Raw genomic sequence first — 20,819 nt, 5'->3', positions numbered from 1 at the left:
TGGTTGACTGGATTGTTTAATGAAAGTTTCAGGACGGCAAAGATGCCCGAGGCGTGGAGGTGGAGTACCATGATCCCTCTCTATAAGAATAAGGGGGACATTCAGAGTTGCAATAACTATAGGGGGATTAAGTTATTGAGTCACTCTATGAAGATCTGGGAGAGAGTGGTCGAGGTGAGGCTGAGACGGATAGTGTCTATTTCGAAAAACCAGTTCGGATTTATGCCCGACCGCTCGACGACGGAGGCAATCCACCTGGTACGGAGGTTGGTGGAGCAGTATAGGGAAAGGAAGAAGGATCTGCACATGGTGTTTATCGACCTGGAAAAGGCTTACGACAAAGTCCCCAGGGAGGTGCTTTGGAGATGCTTGGAGGTGAGTGGAGTACCGCAGGCATATATCAGAGTAATTAAGGATATGTATGAGGGAGCGAAAACCCAGGTGAGGACGGCGAGAGGAGACTCAGAGCATTTCACTGTCCTGACAGGATTGCATCAGGGATCTACTCTTAGTCCCTTTTTGTTTGCGTTAGTGATGGATATGTTGACGCGGTGTATTCAAGGGGAGGTGCCGTGGTGTATGCTTTTTGCAGACGATGTAGTTCTGATAGATGAGACTTAAGGGGGTGTGAATGACAAATTAGAGGTGTGGAGGCAAACTCTTGAGTCTAAAGGGTTCAGGGTGAGCAGAAGCAAGACAGAGTATGTGGAATGCAAGTTTAATGACGTGAGGCGGGAGAATGAGGTAGTAGTGAAGCTGGAAGCACAGGAGGTATGTAAGAGGGATAAGTTCAAGTATCTCGGGTCCGTGATCCAGAGTAACGATGAGATTGACAAGAATGTCTCGCACCGTATTGGGGCGGGATGGATGAAGTGGAAACTCGCATCGGGGGTGCTGTGTGATAAGAAGGTGCCGCCCAAGCTTAAAGGCAAATTCTATAGGGTGGTAGTCCGTCCGGCCTTGCTGTATGGAGCGGAGTGTTGGCCAGTTAAGAACTCCCACATCCAAAAAATGAAGGTGGCAGAAATGCGGATGTTGCGCTGGATGTGTGGACTGACTAGAGGGGATAGAGTTCGGAATGAGACTATCCGGGAGAAGGTTGGTGTGACTTCAGTGGAGTGCAAGATGCGGGAAGCACGATTGAGATGGTTCGGACACGTGAAGAGGAGGGGCATGGATGCCCGGTCCGTAGGTGTGAGAGGCTAGCGTTGGATGGTTTTAGGTGGGGTAGGGGTAGGCCGAAGAAGTACTGGGGTGAGGTGATTAGGCAGGACATGGAACAGTTACAGCTCACCGAGGACATGATCCTAGATAGGAAGGTCTGGAAGACGCGAATTACGGAAGAGGATTAGGGCCAGTTTGGGTCGCTAGTGTAGGGAATTACTTGGTGGGGGTTTTATTCCTGTTATGATTACGTATTCAGTGCTCCATGTTTATTACGAATCTGTGTGCTTTCCTCTGCTTTCCTCTGTTTTATATTCCTTATGGGTGCCGTATTTATGTTATGTAATCTGCTTCTGTGCTTTACTATGTGTTTGTGTGGTATCTCGTGCCTTGAGCCGGGGGTCTTTCGGAAACAGCCTTTCTACTTCATCAGAGGTAGAGGTATGGACTGCGTACATCTTATCCCCCCCCCCCCAGACCCCACTAGGTGGGAATACACTGGGTTTGTTGTTGTTGTTGTTGAAATTAATGTTATTAAAATGTTATTAAATTAACGTTATTAAAACTTTATTAAATTAACGCAGGGGCGGACCTACGTGGTTGCCATGGGGTTCACCCGAACCCCCTCGGTAAAAAAATTACTTTGTATATATAAGGTAGAAAATCTATATTTATGTACGTATATTAATGTTGAACCACATGAAACAAGACACTTCGATAGCCCGGTGGTGTTATTTGCACTTCTTGGACGCTTCCTTCAGCCTACTGCGCGGGTTCGATCCCTAAATAAATAAAAAAATTATAATAATAATAATAATAATAATAAAAACGACGTCGTTTTAACACAAAAAATAAAACTTTAACAGTGCACAAATATAACCTTTAATTATTCAAAACTGCACAAATATGACCTCCCTCCAAGTCAGCCTTTTTAACGACGTGGCACTGTGTGATTGGATAACCTTTCCACATAGGCGCGAGTGAAACTCACGCATGGGGGTTGCAAAATCGGAGGTCATATTTGTTCAAATTTTGAATAGTTAAAGGTCCTATTTGTGCACTATCAAAGTTTAAGGTCAAAGTTTTAAGGCAAAATGACCTTCTGGACCCCTGTATTATGTCGGTTTTATAAGTTGGATACTTCTACTTATATATTTGTCATCTGGACCCCTAAACTCACTAAAAAATAATATTTTAAACACTTTTTCGGTGAGTGTAACACACTCGCCCACATCAGCTGCCACGTTAGCTGCCACGTCATTTTATATATACAAAATATTAAATATTAAAATAAATAAATAAATAAATAACCCACCCTTCTCTCTTCCCCTTTTTTTTTCTTTTCCAGTTCTTTCTCTCTCTTCCCCTTTCCAGTTCATTCTTTCTTTCTCTGTTTTTTTTTTCTTATTCTTCTTCCTCCTCTTCTCATTCTTCTTTTCCTTTATCATCTTCATCTTCTTATTCTTCTTGCTCTACGAAAAAAATAAAAAGTAAGGGGTGAAAAAATTAAGAAGTATGGAAAGAAGAGATTTTTGGAGATTTTTGTGATTTGGGTGATTCAAGCAACTTGAAATTCAATATAAAGACTCAATTTTTATGCTTTTTTTGGACTCTTTGTGATTTGGGTAATCGAAGAAAGTTTGAAATTTTTGAAATTCAATGTAAAAACTCAATTTTTGTGGATTTTTTGTGATTTGGATAATTCAAGAAGGTTGAAAATTCTTGAAATTCAAAGTAAAGATTTAATTTTTATTTTTCTTGGGATATCTTGTGATTTGGATAATTCAAGAATGTTGGGAATTCTTGAAATTTTGTGAATTGGTCGAAGAAAAAGAAATTAAAAAAAAATTGTGAATTGGTTGAAGAAAAAGAAATTCAATAGTCAGTGGTGTAGTGTGTGATGATTTATGTGAAGAAGAAAATGAATTTTCTGGTTAGGTATTGTCGGGGGCATTGCAGTGGTGCTTGTCGGCATTAATGGTGATGGCCGGCGTGGGGGGATGGGGATGGGGTGGGGGTGGCTGAACGGGGGTTGAAGTGGGGTGTGGGTGGCTGAATGGCGGCTGCGGTGGGGTGTGGGTGGCTGAACGAAGGCTGGGGTGGGCTGAACGGGGGGATGGGGTTGGGGAAGGAGTTTTTCATTTTTTTTAAAATTTATTATTTTTAAAAATATTTTTAAATTAAAAAGATGGAGAAAAAAAAAAGGCAGGTCCTTTTTTTATTTTTTTTAAATTTTAATATTATTTTTATTTTTAAAAATTATTTTAATATAAAATTGGCCAAAAGAATTGATCCCCACTCGCATCTTAAGCGAGTGACTACACTCCCCTAGTCCTAGTCAGCCATTTCAATGTCACATAGGCAAAGTCAACGGTCAAAGGAAGCAAAATATTGCTTTTTAGTGGGTTCAGGGGTCCAGATGACAAACATGTAAGTAGAAGTGTCCAACTTACAAAACCGACATAGTACAGGGGTCCAGAAGGTCATTTTGTCAAGTTATAATTTAGTGTCAAGTTTGGGTCATATTTATGTATTATCTCTTATCAAAATAAAATTTATCCAAGAATCAAGTTGTGCATTTGGTGGCAATGGGAACAAAAGCTTGATATCAACGTTTTAGTAGAGAAAATTAAAGAGGGGGGGGGGAGGGGGGAAGGGGTTGACAAATAAATTTTCAAATTAAAATTGGTGATAACTTTGATCAACTCAAGTTAAATTCTTTTTAATTAGTGATTAATGTAAATTGGGGTATAAAATGTAATTTTTTAAACTCTTTAAACTTTTCAAAAGTCCTCCCACTCTAAATTTTAAATTTTAGAATTTCCTCCCCTTTCTTATTTTTTTTCTTTCTCTCTCCAAATTTCTTTTTCCCCATCTTCTTCTTTTTACTTCTCTCTCTAGATTTTCCTCTTCTTCCATCTTCTCTTCTTCTTTTTCTTTCTTCTTCCTTTTTTTAATCTTCATTGACTATTTTCTTAAAAAAAATTAAGTTTGAAAAAAAAAATTTCTTTTAAAAATAGATGAAGAAATAATTCAGTAAATTCAGCAACTACCATAGTTGCTACAACAGTTACGGTAATTGCTGCAACAACTACAATTAGTTGTTGTGTTACAACATTTCTTGATTGTCGAAGTTGTTGTAACAACTTCGACTGTTGCTGCAGCAACTTCGATACTTAATTTCTGGAAAAAAATATGGTTGGAGGAGACCACAAAAAAGTGATATTTATGGTAAAAAAGGATGTGGTGGTGTTGGTGGTGACGCTGAATGAGAAGATGACATTTGTTGCGGTATTGATAGCGACGGTGGTGGAGTAGAAAGAAGAAAAATAGGCGATAGTCATGTAGATGGAGCAAATAATGGTGAATCTGAAAAAGGTGGCAATCACTACAAGAAAATGCATTCATAACTATGAAATCTAAGCTACAAATTTGAAAATTGTAGCTATTACCAAGTTACAACCACAAAAAATAAATTTCGTAGCTATCTAAAAATTCACTGAATTTTATAGCCACAAAAATTAAATTGATAAAGCTAAATCTTCGTTTTTGCTATAATTGCTAAAAATCGTGGCTATAATTATCGAAATAGCTACAATCATATAACTACAATGAAATTTTGTGGCTAACTATAAATTTTTGCCACGCAATGAAAGTATCTATAGCAATAGTAATCTTTTAGCTATGATTAATTATTTGAAATAGACTATTATAGCTAAATTAAAAGTTTTGCTTCACTTATAAAAATTGTGGCAATAGTCAAACAAAATAGCTACAAATTTTTTGTTATAATAAACTTTCATAGCTAATTATTAATTTTTGCCATGAATTAAAATTTATTGTAATAACAGTAACCTTTTAACCACAATAAAATATTTGTAGAAAAATTTGTGGCTAAAAAATATTTTTCTTTAAGTAAGAAAATTTGTGGCAATAGATGACTTTTAATAGATATAATTAATGTCATGGCAAAACGATATAGCTACAAATGATTTTTGTAATAAAATTTCATATCTAATAATTACTATTTTTAACAATGATTTAAAATTAGTTGTTGCAATACTACTACCTATGTTTTATATTACTTGACATGTTTGTCAGAAATAATTACTCAAAATAGTTGACATATTTAAAAAATAAAAAAGATACTTCGATATTTTTTCTTAACTTTACCCTTAGTAATTTAATGAAAGTAATTAACTCAAATAGGTAATAACAATATTTAATGTGAATTTAATAGAATCGTATTAATCAATTTACAACTCTGATAAATTTCTTCTTAATAATTGTGCAAAAAATAAATATATCAAGTAATATGAGACGAAAAAAATTGTTATCCATATTAAATATATTTAATTTTCTTGCACTTAAAGTAGTATCATATTGATAACATTAATGTAATCATAATAAATTAACTATAACAAATTTTTGTAGTTATAAAAATGTATGTATCTTTTTTTAATTAAACGTTGGGGCTCCAAGCCCCATTTTATTATCCAAGAAATTTTTTATTGGTTAAAAAAAAATTAAAGAAATGGAAAGTTGAATTATTTATTATCCAAGCACAATAAAGAAAAAAGATAAAAAAAAAAAACTAGAGAAATGGAAAGCTGACTATCAGCTAGAATGGTCTAGAAAGGGAAACGTCTTGACAGAGCCATCCATCATCGGATTTTCGATCGACTTTCCCACTCTCCCGCAGACTTCTTCTTTCCTTCTATTCCACTCTCCTGCAGTTCCATCGATGACACGATCACTCTGATTTCTTATTTTTTTTCTCCAACTATTATTTTCACTTACAGTTCTGGAGTTTTCTTCAATGGCAATGAAGCAGCTCCAATTTGAGTAGCCTCTACAATTTATCACCGGTAAGTATGTGTGTGCTCCTTCCTTTTTAATTCTCTCTGGTAGATCTTTTTTAATTTTTGTATTTGTATTTGTACTCTGTTTTTATATCTGATTAAATCAAATATCCCCACTTTGTGTTTGGAACATTGAAAGAAGAGGCGTTCAAGTTGGTGCATTTTTTTCTGGGTCTCAAGTTTTGCATGTAACCTTTTGTTTTGATAGATCAGTGATATCTATTTTCCTACAGTGTTCAATTATAGAAATTTTAACTTTAAAAAAAGCTTCATACGATCATCTTTAGTATGTTTTGTGGAGCCTGATAGCACTTTGATTGATGTTAATTTTATCGCTGGCAGATTCTTCAGCTAATTTTTGTGTCTTTGAGAAACTTCAGACCTAGTGCTTTTTTTTCCTTGCAGCTGCATTTTTTTATTTTTATGTTCTATGAAAAAGCATGGAATCATTTATGTTCTTGAATTTATCTCTGTTTTCTTTTTCTAATTTAAATTATTTTGTGGGCTATACTAGTCCTTCTTTTCTTTCTCTATTTGCCCTCATTATGTTGCAAATGGTAGTTATAGAACATTTCATCTCATCAAATTATAAAAGAGAAAATTATATCCTATGTGCTTCCTTATCTTGTGTGTGTTCCTTTAGATGGATCTGTTGTTATTTGTTTCATGTTACCTCTTCTTCACAGGATTTACATAAAATCCAGTCACTATCTAGTCCTCTAGATATGCGACTCGCCCAAGTACCAAAGATGCTCTCAATTTTAATGAATGAGTGGACACCGATGACCTTCTACATGTCTTTTAAGGTTGGTGATCATCTTATCTGGTTTGATAAATTTTTGACATTTAATAATGATGTACTCTTTGTTCGAAAGAAAAATTATACTTGTGAAGAAGTAGTGACTTGAAGGGAATCTTTTAAATTTCTATATGTGTGTGTGTGTGAGAGATAGAGGGGAGGGTGGCGTGTGCATAAATTTATAGGAACCGCTAAAATAAGGATGGAGAACTACATACAATATGAGACTTTCTTGAAAAATGAATGAAACAAATGCTAGCTAATTAGTTGCTGGTCCACGGTTAGTATATACTTGGAACGACACAAAAATAAAGTAACAAAGGTAACATGTTAACGTTTACTAGAACTTTCATTTTTTCGTACAACTACAATATTCATTACTTGCCTGAAATCTGTCATTTCAGGATGTAGTTTAGTCTTAAGAATCATAACTTTTAGTTGTATTTATTAGAGGATAAGCTCTAGCTGTTTTGAAGTTTATGATACTTGAGTGATTTATCACCCAAGGTGTGGCCTAATTGTTAGTGAAGTTGGAAAAGAACCATGAGGTTTCAATCCAAATTTTAGTGGAGGCAAGAAACACTAGGTCATTTCTTCTCCTAACCTTTGGTGGACATAGTTAAATTTATCTTGCTACAATGAATTTTGACACATATGATTTGTCTATGTTGTTGCCTATTAAACTGAACAGCTCATGATATTTAGAAAAAGTGATCAGTTAATATATATAGGTCACTTATAATTCAAATTAGTGATACTTTAGTAGTGATCTGCAAAGGAAAAAATCCTATGAGCTAAATACTCCAGTTCTTGTTTTATATTGGATATTTGGATGACTGTGTGACAGTCCTTGATCTTGTATTTGAATAATTTATGACCAATTTCCTTTGATTACTACAGAGGCTGTTGTGCAACATGCCCAGTAATGGTCCCAATTCATGTTCGTGCGGAGAGACACATTTTGAGGTAGGACTTCAGATACTATGTTTACATTAATAACTTCTTTAGAGTTTTATATTTGCTATAGTGGAAGATATGGTTGTGTTTACTCTATATCTGTTTCCTATTCTACCTATTATTAAGCAAATAAAAGTGAGAGAATTTTGTTTGTTCATTAAGATTTTTGCTGTCTGCTGAACATTATTTTATATTGGGCGTCCTCACCAGTATTTTATGATGAGTCAACGTTGTCATTGACCTTTTCACTCTGAAATCCTTATTCTCGGAAAATTTGAATCATCTTAGTTTGAGAGATGAAGAAAGAGCCTACGAATGAATATTTATGATTTATCCATTAAAGAGCCTACGAATGCACATTTATGATTTATCTATTAATAGGTTGCAACTCATGGTGCTTGTTTATATTTTTCTTTACGTACACTTGTTTATATTCCCCTAGCTAGTTGGATAAGTTGTGGTCTCAACCACATATGATATAACATGAACTTGAGACCTTGAAAGAGAGCACCCCAAAGCTCAAGCCAATTACCACCAGGCCAACCTCTGAGGGTTAATTACATTTTTTGTTTTCCAAAATGAGTCTCAAAACTATTATTTAATACATAAATATTCCCTTTAACTTGACTTGATCATCTCGTATTTATGACATTCAACTTTGAATACATGCGTCTTATGTGGCATAATACACATAGGATCTTACATAGAATATGAATATGCCGTGTAGGCATTGTATGTGGCATAATAAATGTAGGACCTTACGTAGAATATAAATATGTTGTATAGGATGGTACATAGTAGGGCTGTAGGAACCAAACCGTCAAGTCAAATCAAACCGACGAACCAAACCAAATCGAGAAAAAAATCGACTTATGATTTGATTTGGTTGTTTTGGCATTAGAAAAATAAACCTGACCATTCTTGATTTAGTTTGGTGTTAACCCCAAAAAAGTCAAAGTGAACCCGAATCAAACCAACATATATATATATATATATATTGATTTGATCGAATTTTGTAATGTGTATGTCTTAAAACTAACTTAAATAAGTAATTGCATATTAATTTTGATTAACTCAAAACTTCATCTCCATCAATTAATTATTTTGAGAAATATTATTTTATCTAGACATAATTTGTTGGGATGACACACTTTTATTGATTTAGTGTAATTAGAGATGTTCATCATTCGATTTCATTTGATTTTATGAGATCCTACTTGTTAGTTTCAAATACAACTTAGATAAATAGTGATTTCATTTACCTCTATTAATTAATTATATTAAATTTAAACAAAACTTCAGTAAATCTCACTCAAATACAATATAATATTTATCCCATTGTATTTTGCATTTTATGATTGTTGTCTATTATTTTTTTTCTAAAGTCATTCATTTGGTGGGGTTCTCTCCTTCAACTTAAAACTTCAATAAGTCTAATGCATTCAAGTTTGTTACTTAATCTAAAATAAAACAAGTTTGTTTTAGCACTAACGTATTTGAATTTGCTCATTCTTGTATTTTTTTTTGTAGACTTTAATGCATGAAGATAGTGTATATATGATTAAAACTGTTAAGACCATCTTCTTATCGATTTTGCATGTTTATAAATTGATAAATTGACCAGATAATAATACACAAAATCAAATCGAACCATATATATATTTCATGATATGCTATTAATTTAAATTAATTAATAATTATTTTAAGATATAATTATAATTAATTAAATTAATAATTAATAATTAAATATATAATTATATAAGTATATGAATATGATAATTTATATCTAATATAATTATGAATAAATATGTAATAATCAAAAAGCAATAAAACAAAATAAGTAAATTTAATAAAATACATGAAAAAGAAACAATACATTTACATAGAAAAAATCTTGTCAAACTTCTTTAATGTTGTTTGGGTTATTAAGAGGAAAAAATAAATTGACAAAATTGAAAGATTGAGAAAGAATTAGTCATCCCCCCAAAAAAAATTCCCTCCAAAATATTTTTTTATATTTTTTTTTGCCAAATTATAGCTTCTTTTTTTTAACTATATTAGAGAGATTAAACGCTGACAAGGGTCAATTTCAGCTTATTTTGTCTATATTGAAGAGCTTGAGAATCCAAAAATCCTAAACTTTCAAAGGCAGAATCTCCCTAAAAAAATGTACAATTGCTTCCTCTATCTCAATCATCAATCTATACTTCAAGTTTTGTTTTTGTTAATTATTTCAATTATCAATCCCTTTCTTGAAATTTCTTTACAATTAATTGAACTCCATTTTTTCTTCAAATTTCACTACGATCCGCTGAATTAATGAATCTCTTTTTCTTGAAACTCATCAATTTGTTCAGACAATTTTTTTTTCTTTTAATTTATATTTTTGATTTGTGTTTGGTGTGCATTTAGGTTGATGGGTCAGTTTAGATCCTTCATATTGTTCTATTTTTTCAACATTGAGAAGTAGTAGTTGTTGTTGTTGAAGAAAGATCTTTACTTGTTTTGTAAAATTGAATTTTTTCATTTTTAGATTTTTGAAATTGCTTTTAATTTTTCATCATTGAGTTGTAGTTGTTGAAGAAAGATCTTTATTATGTATTGCTATTTATATTTGTATTTATACTGATGTATTTTAGTATCTTATGAATGCTTATTTTTTTACTAGAATAGGCAGAAATGGTCTTCAAAAAAAAATTAATCACGTGACTGACAATGATGACATGAAATCTGTTACGAGTTTTAAGAAGACCTCCGACAAAGAAAATGTACCCATGCAACATGTAGATGAACTTATTTATTCCTATAATTCTATAGCTTTTTATGTAACTATTCTTAGCAATTAGACAAGTTATTGTATTTATTTAATTATATTTATCTAACTCATGTTTGATAATTTTTTTAAGAAGTGTGGACATGATAAGTGAGGTTGTAATTATCTATCATTATGGTGGCTACTTTAAATTTCGTCCCTCTAAAGAATATGTGAATGGACATTTGATGAATACAACTATGGCCATTGATTTTATGAGTTATTTTGATCTGTTGGATGATTTGAAAAAGCATTGTAAGTTTACTGTTTTAGATGGAGATAAGTTCTTTTATTTGAGAGGTGATAAAATTATGAATGATTATGACGGACTGGTAGAATGTTGTGACGATTCAGACGTTAAGGACATGCTTTCTAGTTATAAGATGCATAAGAAAAAGCCTATAGTGATTTATACATTATCGAAAAATTATGATATTTTCGAAAATACTTCTCTTGAAGAAAATAATTATAGGGATAATGTGTCTGAAGAAGTGAATGAAGCAGCTGAAGAAAATGAGCCAACAAATTTTGCAGGTATTCTTTTTGTTCTTGATTGATTTTAATTTTTTGTGTTGGTGTTTTTACTTCAATTATTTACTTAATTTATAAATGTAGGTTCAAACATTGTGAAAAGAAAAACTAGAGGGCCAACACGATGCTTGAAAATAATTAACTTACAAGAGAGAGAAAAAGTGAGTGTACAATTTGATAAAGATCATCAGACAACTGGACGATAATGCAACCCAATTTATTTGATTTTTGGGTCAAACAGTGAGAAGTCATTCTTGTTGCCCGTTGAAAGTGAATTGTTGGAAGGAAATTAAGCAAGATAAGATTGATCATACGTGGGATATCGTCCTGGTAAGATAAATGGTTAACTGACAAAATATTTTAATTCTTTAATTTTTTTAGAGTTAATTTGAGTGATTTTGGTATAAATTTTTTTGATTTGTTTGATTTTGATTTTTCATGTTGTGCTTGATGAAAGCTTTGGGTTTGTTTTTGTATGTCTCTCTTAAAGTCTTTGTTACAACTTTTGATGTCATTTTCTGAAGAGAAAGGATTGATTAAAACTTAATTTCTTTGTGGTTTTAGCAGTTTTACTAAGAATTTTTATATCACCATGTTGATTTATCTGTTGATGATATAGCCTTTGAGCTAGAAACTAATATCCTATGAAATATGGTGGTGAGTATTATAGGTATTAAAAAAAAGAAGAGCACAACATATGAAGTATACAAACGTTGACATTCTTTACTACTCTTTTATCCTTGAGTTATTGCATAGACAATTTTGTGTTATCGAGTTTTACTTTTAGGACCTTTAGTCTGATTAGTGCATGCCTATGTCTATCCTATTTTGTATGTTTCGATCCTCAGTTTGAAGTTTTCACTATCAAGATATTTTTAGGTGTTATTGCAAATTTGTTTTACTTCCAGCAGGTTGCTAATGACATTTTTTTTTGAGTGTTTACGTATATCTATTTTACTTGATCGTGTAAACTTAATGTATACCATAAGTTTAAGAAGAACTGAAAAAAGAAAAAGAAATTTTTAACGACTTGGACGATTAAAAATACATCTAATCAACCCCTTCCACCCCTAATTAACTGTCGACATTGACTATCCAATTGAAAGTTGTTGTGATCCTTTTTATGTACTAGTTACTTTTTGTATTATATATATATATATATATAACTAGTTACTTTTGTATTATATATAACACCTAACATCAAAAGTGGTGTGAACTATACAAACATTGATATCTTTTACTATTTTTTTATCCTTGAGTTATTAGTACATGGACAATCTTGTGTTATCGAGTTTTGCTCTTAGGACATTTAGTCTGGTTAGTGCATGACTATGTCTATCCTATTTTACATGTTTTCTATCCTTAGGTTGAAGTCTTTAGTAAGAATTGCATGTGTTTGTCTCTTCTTTTTTCCCTTTTTTCATATTTCCCCTTCCCTCTTCTCCTTGATGGGGTCTAACGAAAATAATCTTTCTAATTTGCTAGAATATACTGAAAATATTGTTGTCTTTTAATTTTTGTGAACTAACAATTATCAAGAAATATGATTATAAATTATAGCGGTATGTTGCATTTTTCTTGTAGGAGAAGTTTAACTTTGATGTGTCTGAGGAAAGAAAAGGTGCAATTTTGGATCATATGAATGATCTATATAGAGATTATAGACACAAGCTGAAATAAAAGTATTTTGATGCAAAAACAACTTACCAACTTCGCTTACGCCATAAGCCTAAATTTATCATCTTAGACGACTGGAAATATTTGATCAATTTTTGGTGTGATGCGAACTTTCAGGTATTTCAATTTATTTATTATTATTTATATTAACAACAAAAGTTGTTCATTTTTTCACTTTCAATTTTATTCAGAAAAAAGTATGCATAATAATTCAAATCGATCAAGACGTTCTTTGCCTCCTTACTGTGGGACTAAAAGTTAACAAGACTTAGACATGAAATGGTATTATAGAATAATGATATTTAAAATGAATTTACAATACTTAATTCATATATCTTGTCTAGTTAACAATAATATCTTTTATGTTTATAGAAGAAAGACGGAAAAGCTCCTTCTCGTGTTGAAGTCTTTATTGAATCGCGCAAGAGAAAAAATGAAAAATAAATTGATACTTTTCAACAAGATGTAATTATAAGTTTTAGTTTTGCTTTTCATTTCATCTTCTTTTAGAATGTATATTTATATAATTATTTAATTAACATTTTTTTAATTGTAGGATCAATTAGAACAACACAAAAAGGAGCAAAAGGAAGGAGAAATTTTCTTAAATGATGATGATATTTTTGAAAAGGTGCTTGGGACTGAAAAAAATGAATATCTTCGTGCATATGGACCAGGAAAAAGTATCAGTGAATACCTTGGTGGAAGACCGACAAAGGTACAACTCATAAAATAAGTAGAATCAATTAGAAAGGAATCAAATGAGCGTGTGAAAAAAGTCAAACGAGAAGCTAAAGAAGAATCAGAAAAATGAAGAAAGAAATGGAGGAGGAGATCCCAGAATTGGATAAACGATGGGAAGAAAGATTTCAAAGGATGTTTGCAACTCGAAGTCAAGAGTCATTGCATGGTGTGGAGTGATGAAATATCAAAACAATGAAGGCTTATGATTATATTTTCTTACAAGATGTTTTATTATTTTGGAACAATATCATTGACAATCTATTAGGCATTTTTAATGTTTTTCTTTTAAATTTATTCAATAATTGAAGAATCTATTCTATTATAATTATTTATAAATTAATGTCAGATTATGTTTTATGAATTACCATGGCAAATAATATTTGTGAAATAATTTCAATTAGTAGCTATAGTTTATTTGAAATTCATAGCTAAATATAAATACAATTGCTAAATGTATAGCTACACTTGTTCGTTTTTATAGCAAATAAAGAAAATAGTTTGCTACTGTTTTATTTTTCGTGACAAAAGGTATAAAATTTTAGCTATGTAATTTTAAATTTGTAGTTAAATAAATTCTATAATTGCTACGTATAAAAAACATGGTTATATTTTTTTTGTTCTTGTAGCAAATAAAAAAAAATCTGCTACATTTTATATATTTCATAGCTAAAAATATGAATTCTTAGCTACAATATAAATATGTTTGTGGCAAATACTTTAATTTATCGCTATGATTTTTTTTATTCATAACTAAATATGAGTTTTATTGTCACGAGACTAAGCTATAAAAATAGCTATAAAATTTAAATTTGCATGGTAAATAAATTAATTTTTTTTGCTATAATATAATATCTTGTGGCTATAACATGAATGTTGCTACTAATATTATTCGTCATGGCAAAAGAATAAAATCACTAGCTAGAAGTGTATTTTTTGTAACAAGAATAATTTATTGTATTGCTATAACATATAAAATTCGTGGCTATAATTATTAGTTGTTAGCCACTGGCCATGTAAGTCTGTAGCTAACCTTTAGTTAAGCCGTTTCTTGCTACGAATGCTACGAAAAAACATGTAGCTAAAGTGTTTAGCCACGAAAATTTTGATATTTATCTATGAAGTACTTTGTAGCTATACATGTCTTATGTTGTAGTGAATGGTAGTGATAGTGATAGTGGAGGAAGAGGTGGTGGCGGCGGTGGCAGCAAAATGAGTGTGGAGGAGGAATGATGGTGATGGTGTTGGGATCTTTGTGTAAATATAATGTAGGGATTTTTGTGTAAATAATAAAATTTGAGAATTTTAAAATTAGTGTCATTAATACTAATCTTAAAATCGTCACATCAACTCAATATTTAAGACTTATGTCACTCTTTTTTAGTTTTGAAACTTTTTTGTCACCCTTAATTAATTGGAAAAGGACAAAAATAACACCTAAAACTAAAATAATCCACAAAACTAGCACCTAAATCTAAAAACTCAAAAAATAGCACTCAATCATGGTTACTGCTTATTCCAAGATCTCCATTATCATGACTATATACTTAGACAGCTATGCGTACTTCACTAGTGCATGGATCTATCAACTAAGACTCAAAAAGAATTGTAATAAGTTTGGTACGACTCCTTTTCTTTTTTAAAGATTCTACTCTTTTTTATCCTTTTTAAACAATTGAGTAATTGCTTCTTCTTTTTTTCAGATTATTTTGCATTCACCAACATTATTAAAATAACATACTATTTGTTTTGTTTAATTTTACTTATTTATACAATACTAGTGTGCCCGTGCCCGTGCTAGGCACGGGTGAAGATATGATTGAAGATAAAACAGTTATGTTTCATAATATGTGGTACAAAGAATTATGCTTCATAGTATGTGGAACAAAGATTACATTGTTATGTTGTTAGCTTGTGAAAGTATTACATATAATCATTTGTTGGTACAAACAATGCTAGAGTTATGGTACATTGTTGGTAGTAGTGATGGAGAATTAAGACTGGCTTTTGTGAATTGAACTTCTTAAACGTCTTCTTCTTTGGGTTTTGTGTTGCAACATCACCTTCAACATAGCAAGATATAATGTTCCAATATCCAGATCTGTCACAAAATAATATAAACAGTAATTATCCATGACACAAGAACAAAAACAAATTATTATTGATCCAATAACTGCACTACTCAAGATGCATAAAGAAAGACGTGGATAAACAAAAGCTTATTAATAAATTTAAAGTATTAAATAAGTGTTAAGAAACCTAGTCAGAATTCAAAAAAAATGGTGAATACCAAGTAATGAATCTCTCTTTGTCTTTTGCTTTCAGAGTTGGAGATGCTCCCTTTGCTGATTCTATCATTTGCATAGAAAGATTGATTTTTTAGTTAATTGCTCCAAGATTTCAAAGGAATGAGGAAGAATAATAGAAGAGAATATATCACAGAGCACATCACAGCAAGTTTCGTAATATCCTCTAAAACTCCAGCAAACTACTTCAAAAACCTGAACTTGCTATTCATGTTCTTTGTCAATGTTTATCCACTTTTTCTCTGAATAATAAAACACTCAGCATAAGGTTCATAAAAGAAATTATGTTAAGACAGTAATAATGTGAAACTCCATTTATGAAAATCGATGAACTTATAGTATAGGTATGTATATCTCACATAAATATTTTTCATCGAATAACTTCAAGAAAAGTTGAAATTCTACTGAATCCAGTTGTTTAATTTCCTTTATGACTTAGCTGACAACTTAGTATCCTTCAAATATTTGAAGAATATAACTTATTCAATTATACATGACTTGTCTCACTTCCACGAGTACCAAGTAACTCTACTCCTGTCCACCAATATAGAACAGATGAGAAGAAATCACCTAGTGGTTGTCTCTTTTGAGAATTGAACCTAAGACCTCATGGTGCTTAACTCACTTTATTGAAACATTATACATGTATTTTTGAGTGTTCTTGTGAATCTTTCTTGGATGTAGAACACCAAATGTAAAATGTGGCTTTTGTATATATTTAACAATGACCATCGTGTTATCAAGTACAAAATGAGGGAATAGAACGAAGAAACTAAAAAAATATCAAGTAATAAAAAAATGGAACAAATGTACCCTTTTTTCAGCAAACATCTCCTTCAGGTGGACTTTAGTTTTCATTGAATAATAACATCTTCAACAGCCTATCCACATCCACAACACATTAAAACCACAAGGATTGGTAGTGATATCAGTTAGCAAGGTACAAACATAAGTCCAACCAATAATGATGTGATGTCACACACTCTTAATTTATATTTTATGTTTCAAAATTCAAGTGAAAATAAGAAGTTAAAGATTTTTCTGTAGTAAGTTGTTGTTCCGTGGTGAAAGTAAGGGTGGAACAAGAAATGAGATGAGACTTTCATGAAATTCCAGTTCATCCATAATTTGTATTCTCATATCTATTCAATAATAACTTCTATTTTATTTTTACCTCATTTATATCAGCTAAACGGATAAGTACACCTCCATTATCTAACTCCTACAAGAAAAAAAACATGAATGACTTTCTTTAATTCATCAAAGGAAAGGGGATGATAGTTTGAAATAAGTCTATTTTATGGTAATAAGCCATTTCATATAGAATGTTATCAAGTCATAAAATTCAAATTGGTGCCACTTTGTACTACCGTATCTACCAACCACATGAAATCTTTACATGTTCTACCTTTATTCCATTGTACCTAAGATGTTCCCTGAGGCTTCCAGCAACAAGAACAAATGCAACCTTCAACACTAAAAACAAGTAACCACAACAACAATAATCTAGTAGAACCTCTGCATAAAAACTTTGCTCTCCGACAAGTGCAGCACCAGTGGTGACATAACAAATTATCTCGATGCTCGATAGTTTGAGTCCTCCAAAAGCATGAAGAGTTCCTTTAAAGAAGTATGCTTTGTCATAGGGTTGTAATACTTAACAAAGTTTTGTATTTACAAGTCATAACTTACAGGTTATAATATAGATAATAGAACAAGTAAGCAGAGGCAAACTTCAAGACCAAAAATTCCAACTGACAAAAAGCACATGCAGTAAAAAGTTGCATCCGAGTATAGTGCAGTTGAACACATAAGTACTACACAAGAAAACTATTACAAATAACTGAAAGAGTTAGAGATTCCATTTTTGCACATCCTTTCTGTTACTGCTCTCCAATTTCCAGCAAATAACATGACACAACAACAACAATAACAACAACAGTATATTCTCACACAGTGGAGTCTAAAGAAGGGTAAAATGTATGCAGTTCATAATACTAGCTCTGAATAGGTACAGAGTTTGTTTTCAATAGACTTTCAGCTCAGGAAAATAACATGAGACAGTAAGTATAAAAAGAAGTAGCACAGTTTCTTTTCCAATTACAAAACATGGCAAGAGCTACTAAACATTCTGATTAACTTTTATGAAAGAGCAGGGAAGAAACTTTGTCACACTAATTTTATTTTTTATCTTTTTGAAACTGTAATGTACTTTGTTACCTCTAATTTACATGATCACAATATAAACTTAAAGACGCAAACAGAACTTCATAATTCTACTGATGCATCTATTAAGTTTGAACTTGGGCTTCTAAACAGGATGTCACTCCGCTAAGTCGTTCGAAAGAAAACTACGTCACAAATAGAAGGACCGATGAAAACTCTACTCTGTATTAAACACATACCATTTAGCATAAGCTAAGAACGCAAAAATCAGGCAAAATTTTTAATTTTTCACAGTTGTTTTCTTCACTAATAGAAGTTAATATGCCAACTGTAACATAAATCTGAGACATGAACCCACCAATAGAAATCAAAAATAAAGAATTTAGCAGAAGTTAAAGGCGTAAAAATCAAGCAAAATCTCCAATTTTGTGAGCTATTTTCTTCATTTTGTTAAGAAAGAAGGAAATATCAACTCTGTATTAAACAAATACCATTTAGCAAAAGCTAAGAACGCCAAAATAAGCGTAGTATGACTAAGGAGAGGCTAAGTTAATTGACCAGCATGTAGTATGTTTAATATATACATCAATTTGCAGTTTTCTTCTAAACTAATTACATATAAGCCTATGATAGAGACAAGTTACCTATTATAAGAATAAAACCAAGGATTAACCTATTATAATGGTGATTGAATTGATACAATAACAACAACAAGCACTACTTTTGCTTGTTACATTGCTTTTTTGAATACATATAGTTGTAACTTTGAGTAGCTAAATCATTGTGTTTAAGACATTCATTACATAGAAGGTTGTTATTTTTCATAATGAAAAATTCATTTATTCTTTTGGTACCATAATTTGCTATATGAATTTAGTAGTTTGAAAGAGATTTTACCAGAACATTCTGAGTCTTTAAATGGCTGATGTAAGCCAATTCTGTCTTCTAAATATCTGAATATGTTTGAAAGAGAAGATAGTTCAGTAATTTGTATTTTTTCAATACGGAATAATGATGGACTAAAGAAGGAAATGTAATAGATTATATATTAAGGAGATGACTGACCTATTGGATCGTTGGGTAGATGATAGAGGGTAAGTTGGTAGTTCTTTTCTTCAAAAATCTTCATAGTAGTGCAAACAAGGAAGAATAATATTTCACAAAATTCACAAACTTCTTTGTTCCACAAAATTCAAAAATAACTGCAAAAAGAAAGTTGGCCAACCTGCAAGTATATTTAACAAGAATGAAAGAGAGTGTAATATAATTAGTAAAAAAATAGTATAGTATAAATTATATTAAAGATATTATAAATATTGAGAGAGAGAATATGAAACCAATTTGTTCGTAACATTTTATTTTATTTTCATTGAAGTCGATGGCTCTATTTTTTATTTCAGTTTAAGCATATTCTGGCGTTCACTTTGTTGTTCGGCTTGTTCAACAGAAGAAGTAGAATCTTTTTTTTGCTTCTTGTTTCCTTCTTTGATATGGAATGTGGATGGTGCAGGTGTTTTTTTTGTCGTTCTTTTTGTAAAATTCCTTCTTCAATATTAAGGTATCCATCAATGGAAGACATGTTTGTGACAAGTGGAAGTTGTTCATGTTTGCAGGAAGAACAATTTGTAGAAGAGTTATTTGATTGCAAAATTTTTTGTATACCATAGTGCCATCCATTTCACCATATGAAAATAATAAATGGTATTGTAAGGAGTCGTAGCAACCATATGTCACACCCCCTTTTTACGTACTCCAAAAGGTTTATATTCTAAGTTCGAAAGGGTTTTATTATTTAAGTGACAAGAAATAAAAAATTTATTTCGGAAAAGGATTATTTACATTGTTTTACTCAGATTCGCCACTTGGCGTAATCTGGTGTGCCAAGTTACCATTGGAAAAATCCTTTTCAAAAACAATTTGACTCTTTAAACTGGTTTACGAACAGAGACTCCGGCTAAGGAATTCTGTTGACTGAGGGGAAGGTGTTAGGCACCCCTCGATCCCGTGGTTCAACCACGATCGCTTGGTAGAGTGTATCAATTATTTTGGCATTACGAAATGTATAAACCACACAAAAGCACGCAAAATAATCAAACAATAAACAAAACAAAAACAATCCAAAATGTGAAGTCCAGTCCAATTATACAGTCCAAAAATAAATAATGCGGAAATATAAATCTATTCTACCCTAGACTAATCCTATACTACGCTCTACCGCTTCACCCGTCGCCTCGGGCCTTCACCACGAACATCTTCCAAGTACAAGGTATTTCGGGGCATTCCCCGGTGAATAAATATATACAGATACTTCGGGGCATTCCCCAGCCAAATTAATACAATAGATGTCAATGTATAAATCAAAACCATTCCACAAACATTTCACCATTCAACAATCACAAATCCTAAATCTTGCCTACCCAACCTACCTTTGCCTAAACCAGTCGGCGTATCACGATACTACCAAGTTCAATTAGCGCTCGTTTCAAGTTAAACACACGATGAAATCAACTAATCCAAATATCCAATTATATTAAATTTTAATTCTCACCCCCAAGTCCATTTTTAACCACATGATTAGTGTATGCTTCGATTTTCCAATCACATCTCATAATCCGAAACCAACATCAAACACAACACAAGCAACGAAGATTCAAACCAAACACACAACAAATAAATCATCCACACCCACAACATCAATAAAGAGTCAAGATAAAATAAAGATCGGTAGAAGAAATTGACCTCGATGAAACTGATCCTTGTCGATAATAAAGAAATCCGAAGACCAAAATACTCGACCGAAGAAA

The 20,819-nt window shown here is 31.8% G+C and overlaps 1 protein-coding gene and 1 long non-coding RNA gene across 2 annotated transcripts; both read left to right on the top strand.

The window, feature by feature from the left end:
- Nucleotides 1-5,729: 5,729 nt before the first annotated feature.
- On the top strand, nt 5,730-7,872 carry LOC107872842. The gene is made up of 3 exons (XR_007056534.1): nt 5,730-6,032; nt 6,713-6,832; nt 7,726-7,872. It is a non-coding gene; the product is annotated as an uncharacterized LOC107872842 (long non-coding RNA).
- Nucleotides 7,873-10,721: 2,849 nt separating this feature from the next.
- Nucleotides 10,722-11,479, top strand: LOC124899283. The gene is made up of 2 exons (XM_047413616.1): nt 10,722-11,128; nt 11,210-11,479. The coding sequence occupies exons 1-2, from the start codon at nt 10,783-10,785 to the stop codon at nt 11,329-11,331; spliced, it is 468 nt and encodes a 155-aa protein (XP_047269572.1). The 5' UTR covers nt 10,722-10,782; the 3' UTR covers nt 11,332-11,479.
- Nucleotides 11,480-20,819: the final 9,340 nt, after the last annotated feature.

This window comes from Capsicum annuum, chromosome 6 (assembly GCF_002878395.1).
Source record: "Capsicum annuum cultivar UCD-10X-F1 chromosome 6, UCD10Xv1.1, whole genome shotgun sequence".
Lineage (NCBI taxonomy): Eukaryota > Viridiplantae > Streptophyta > Magnoliopsida > Solanales > Solanaceae > Capsicum > Capsicum annuum.
The sequence above is the reverse complement of the archived record's forward strand: the minus strand, read 5'-3'. Positions and strand labels throughout refer to the sequence as shown.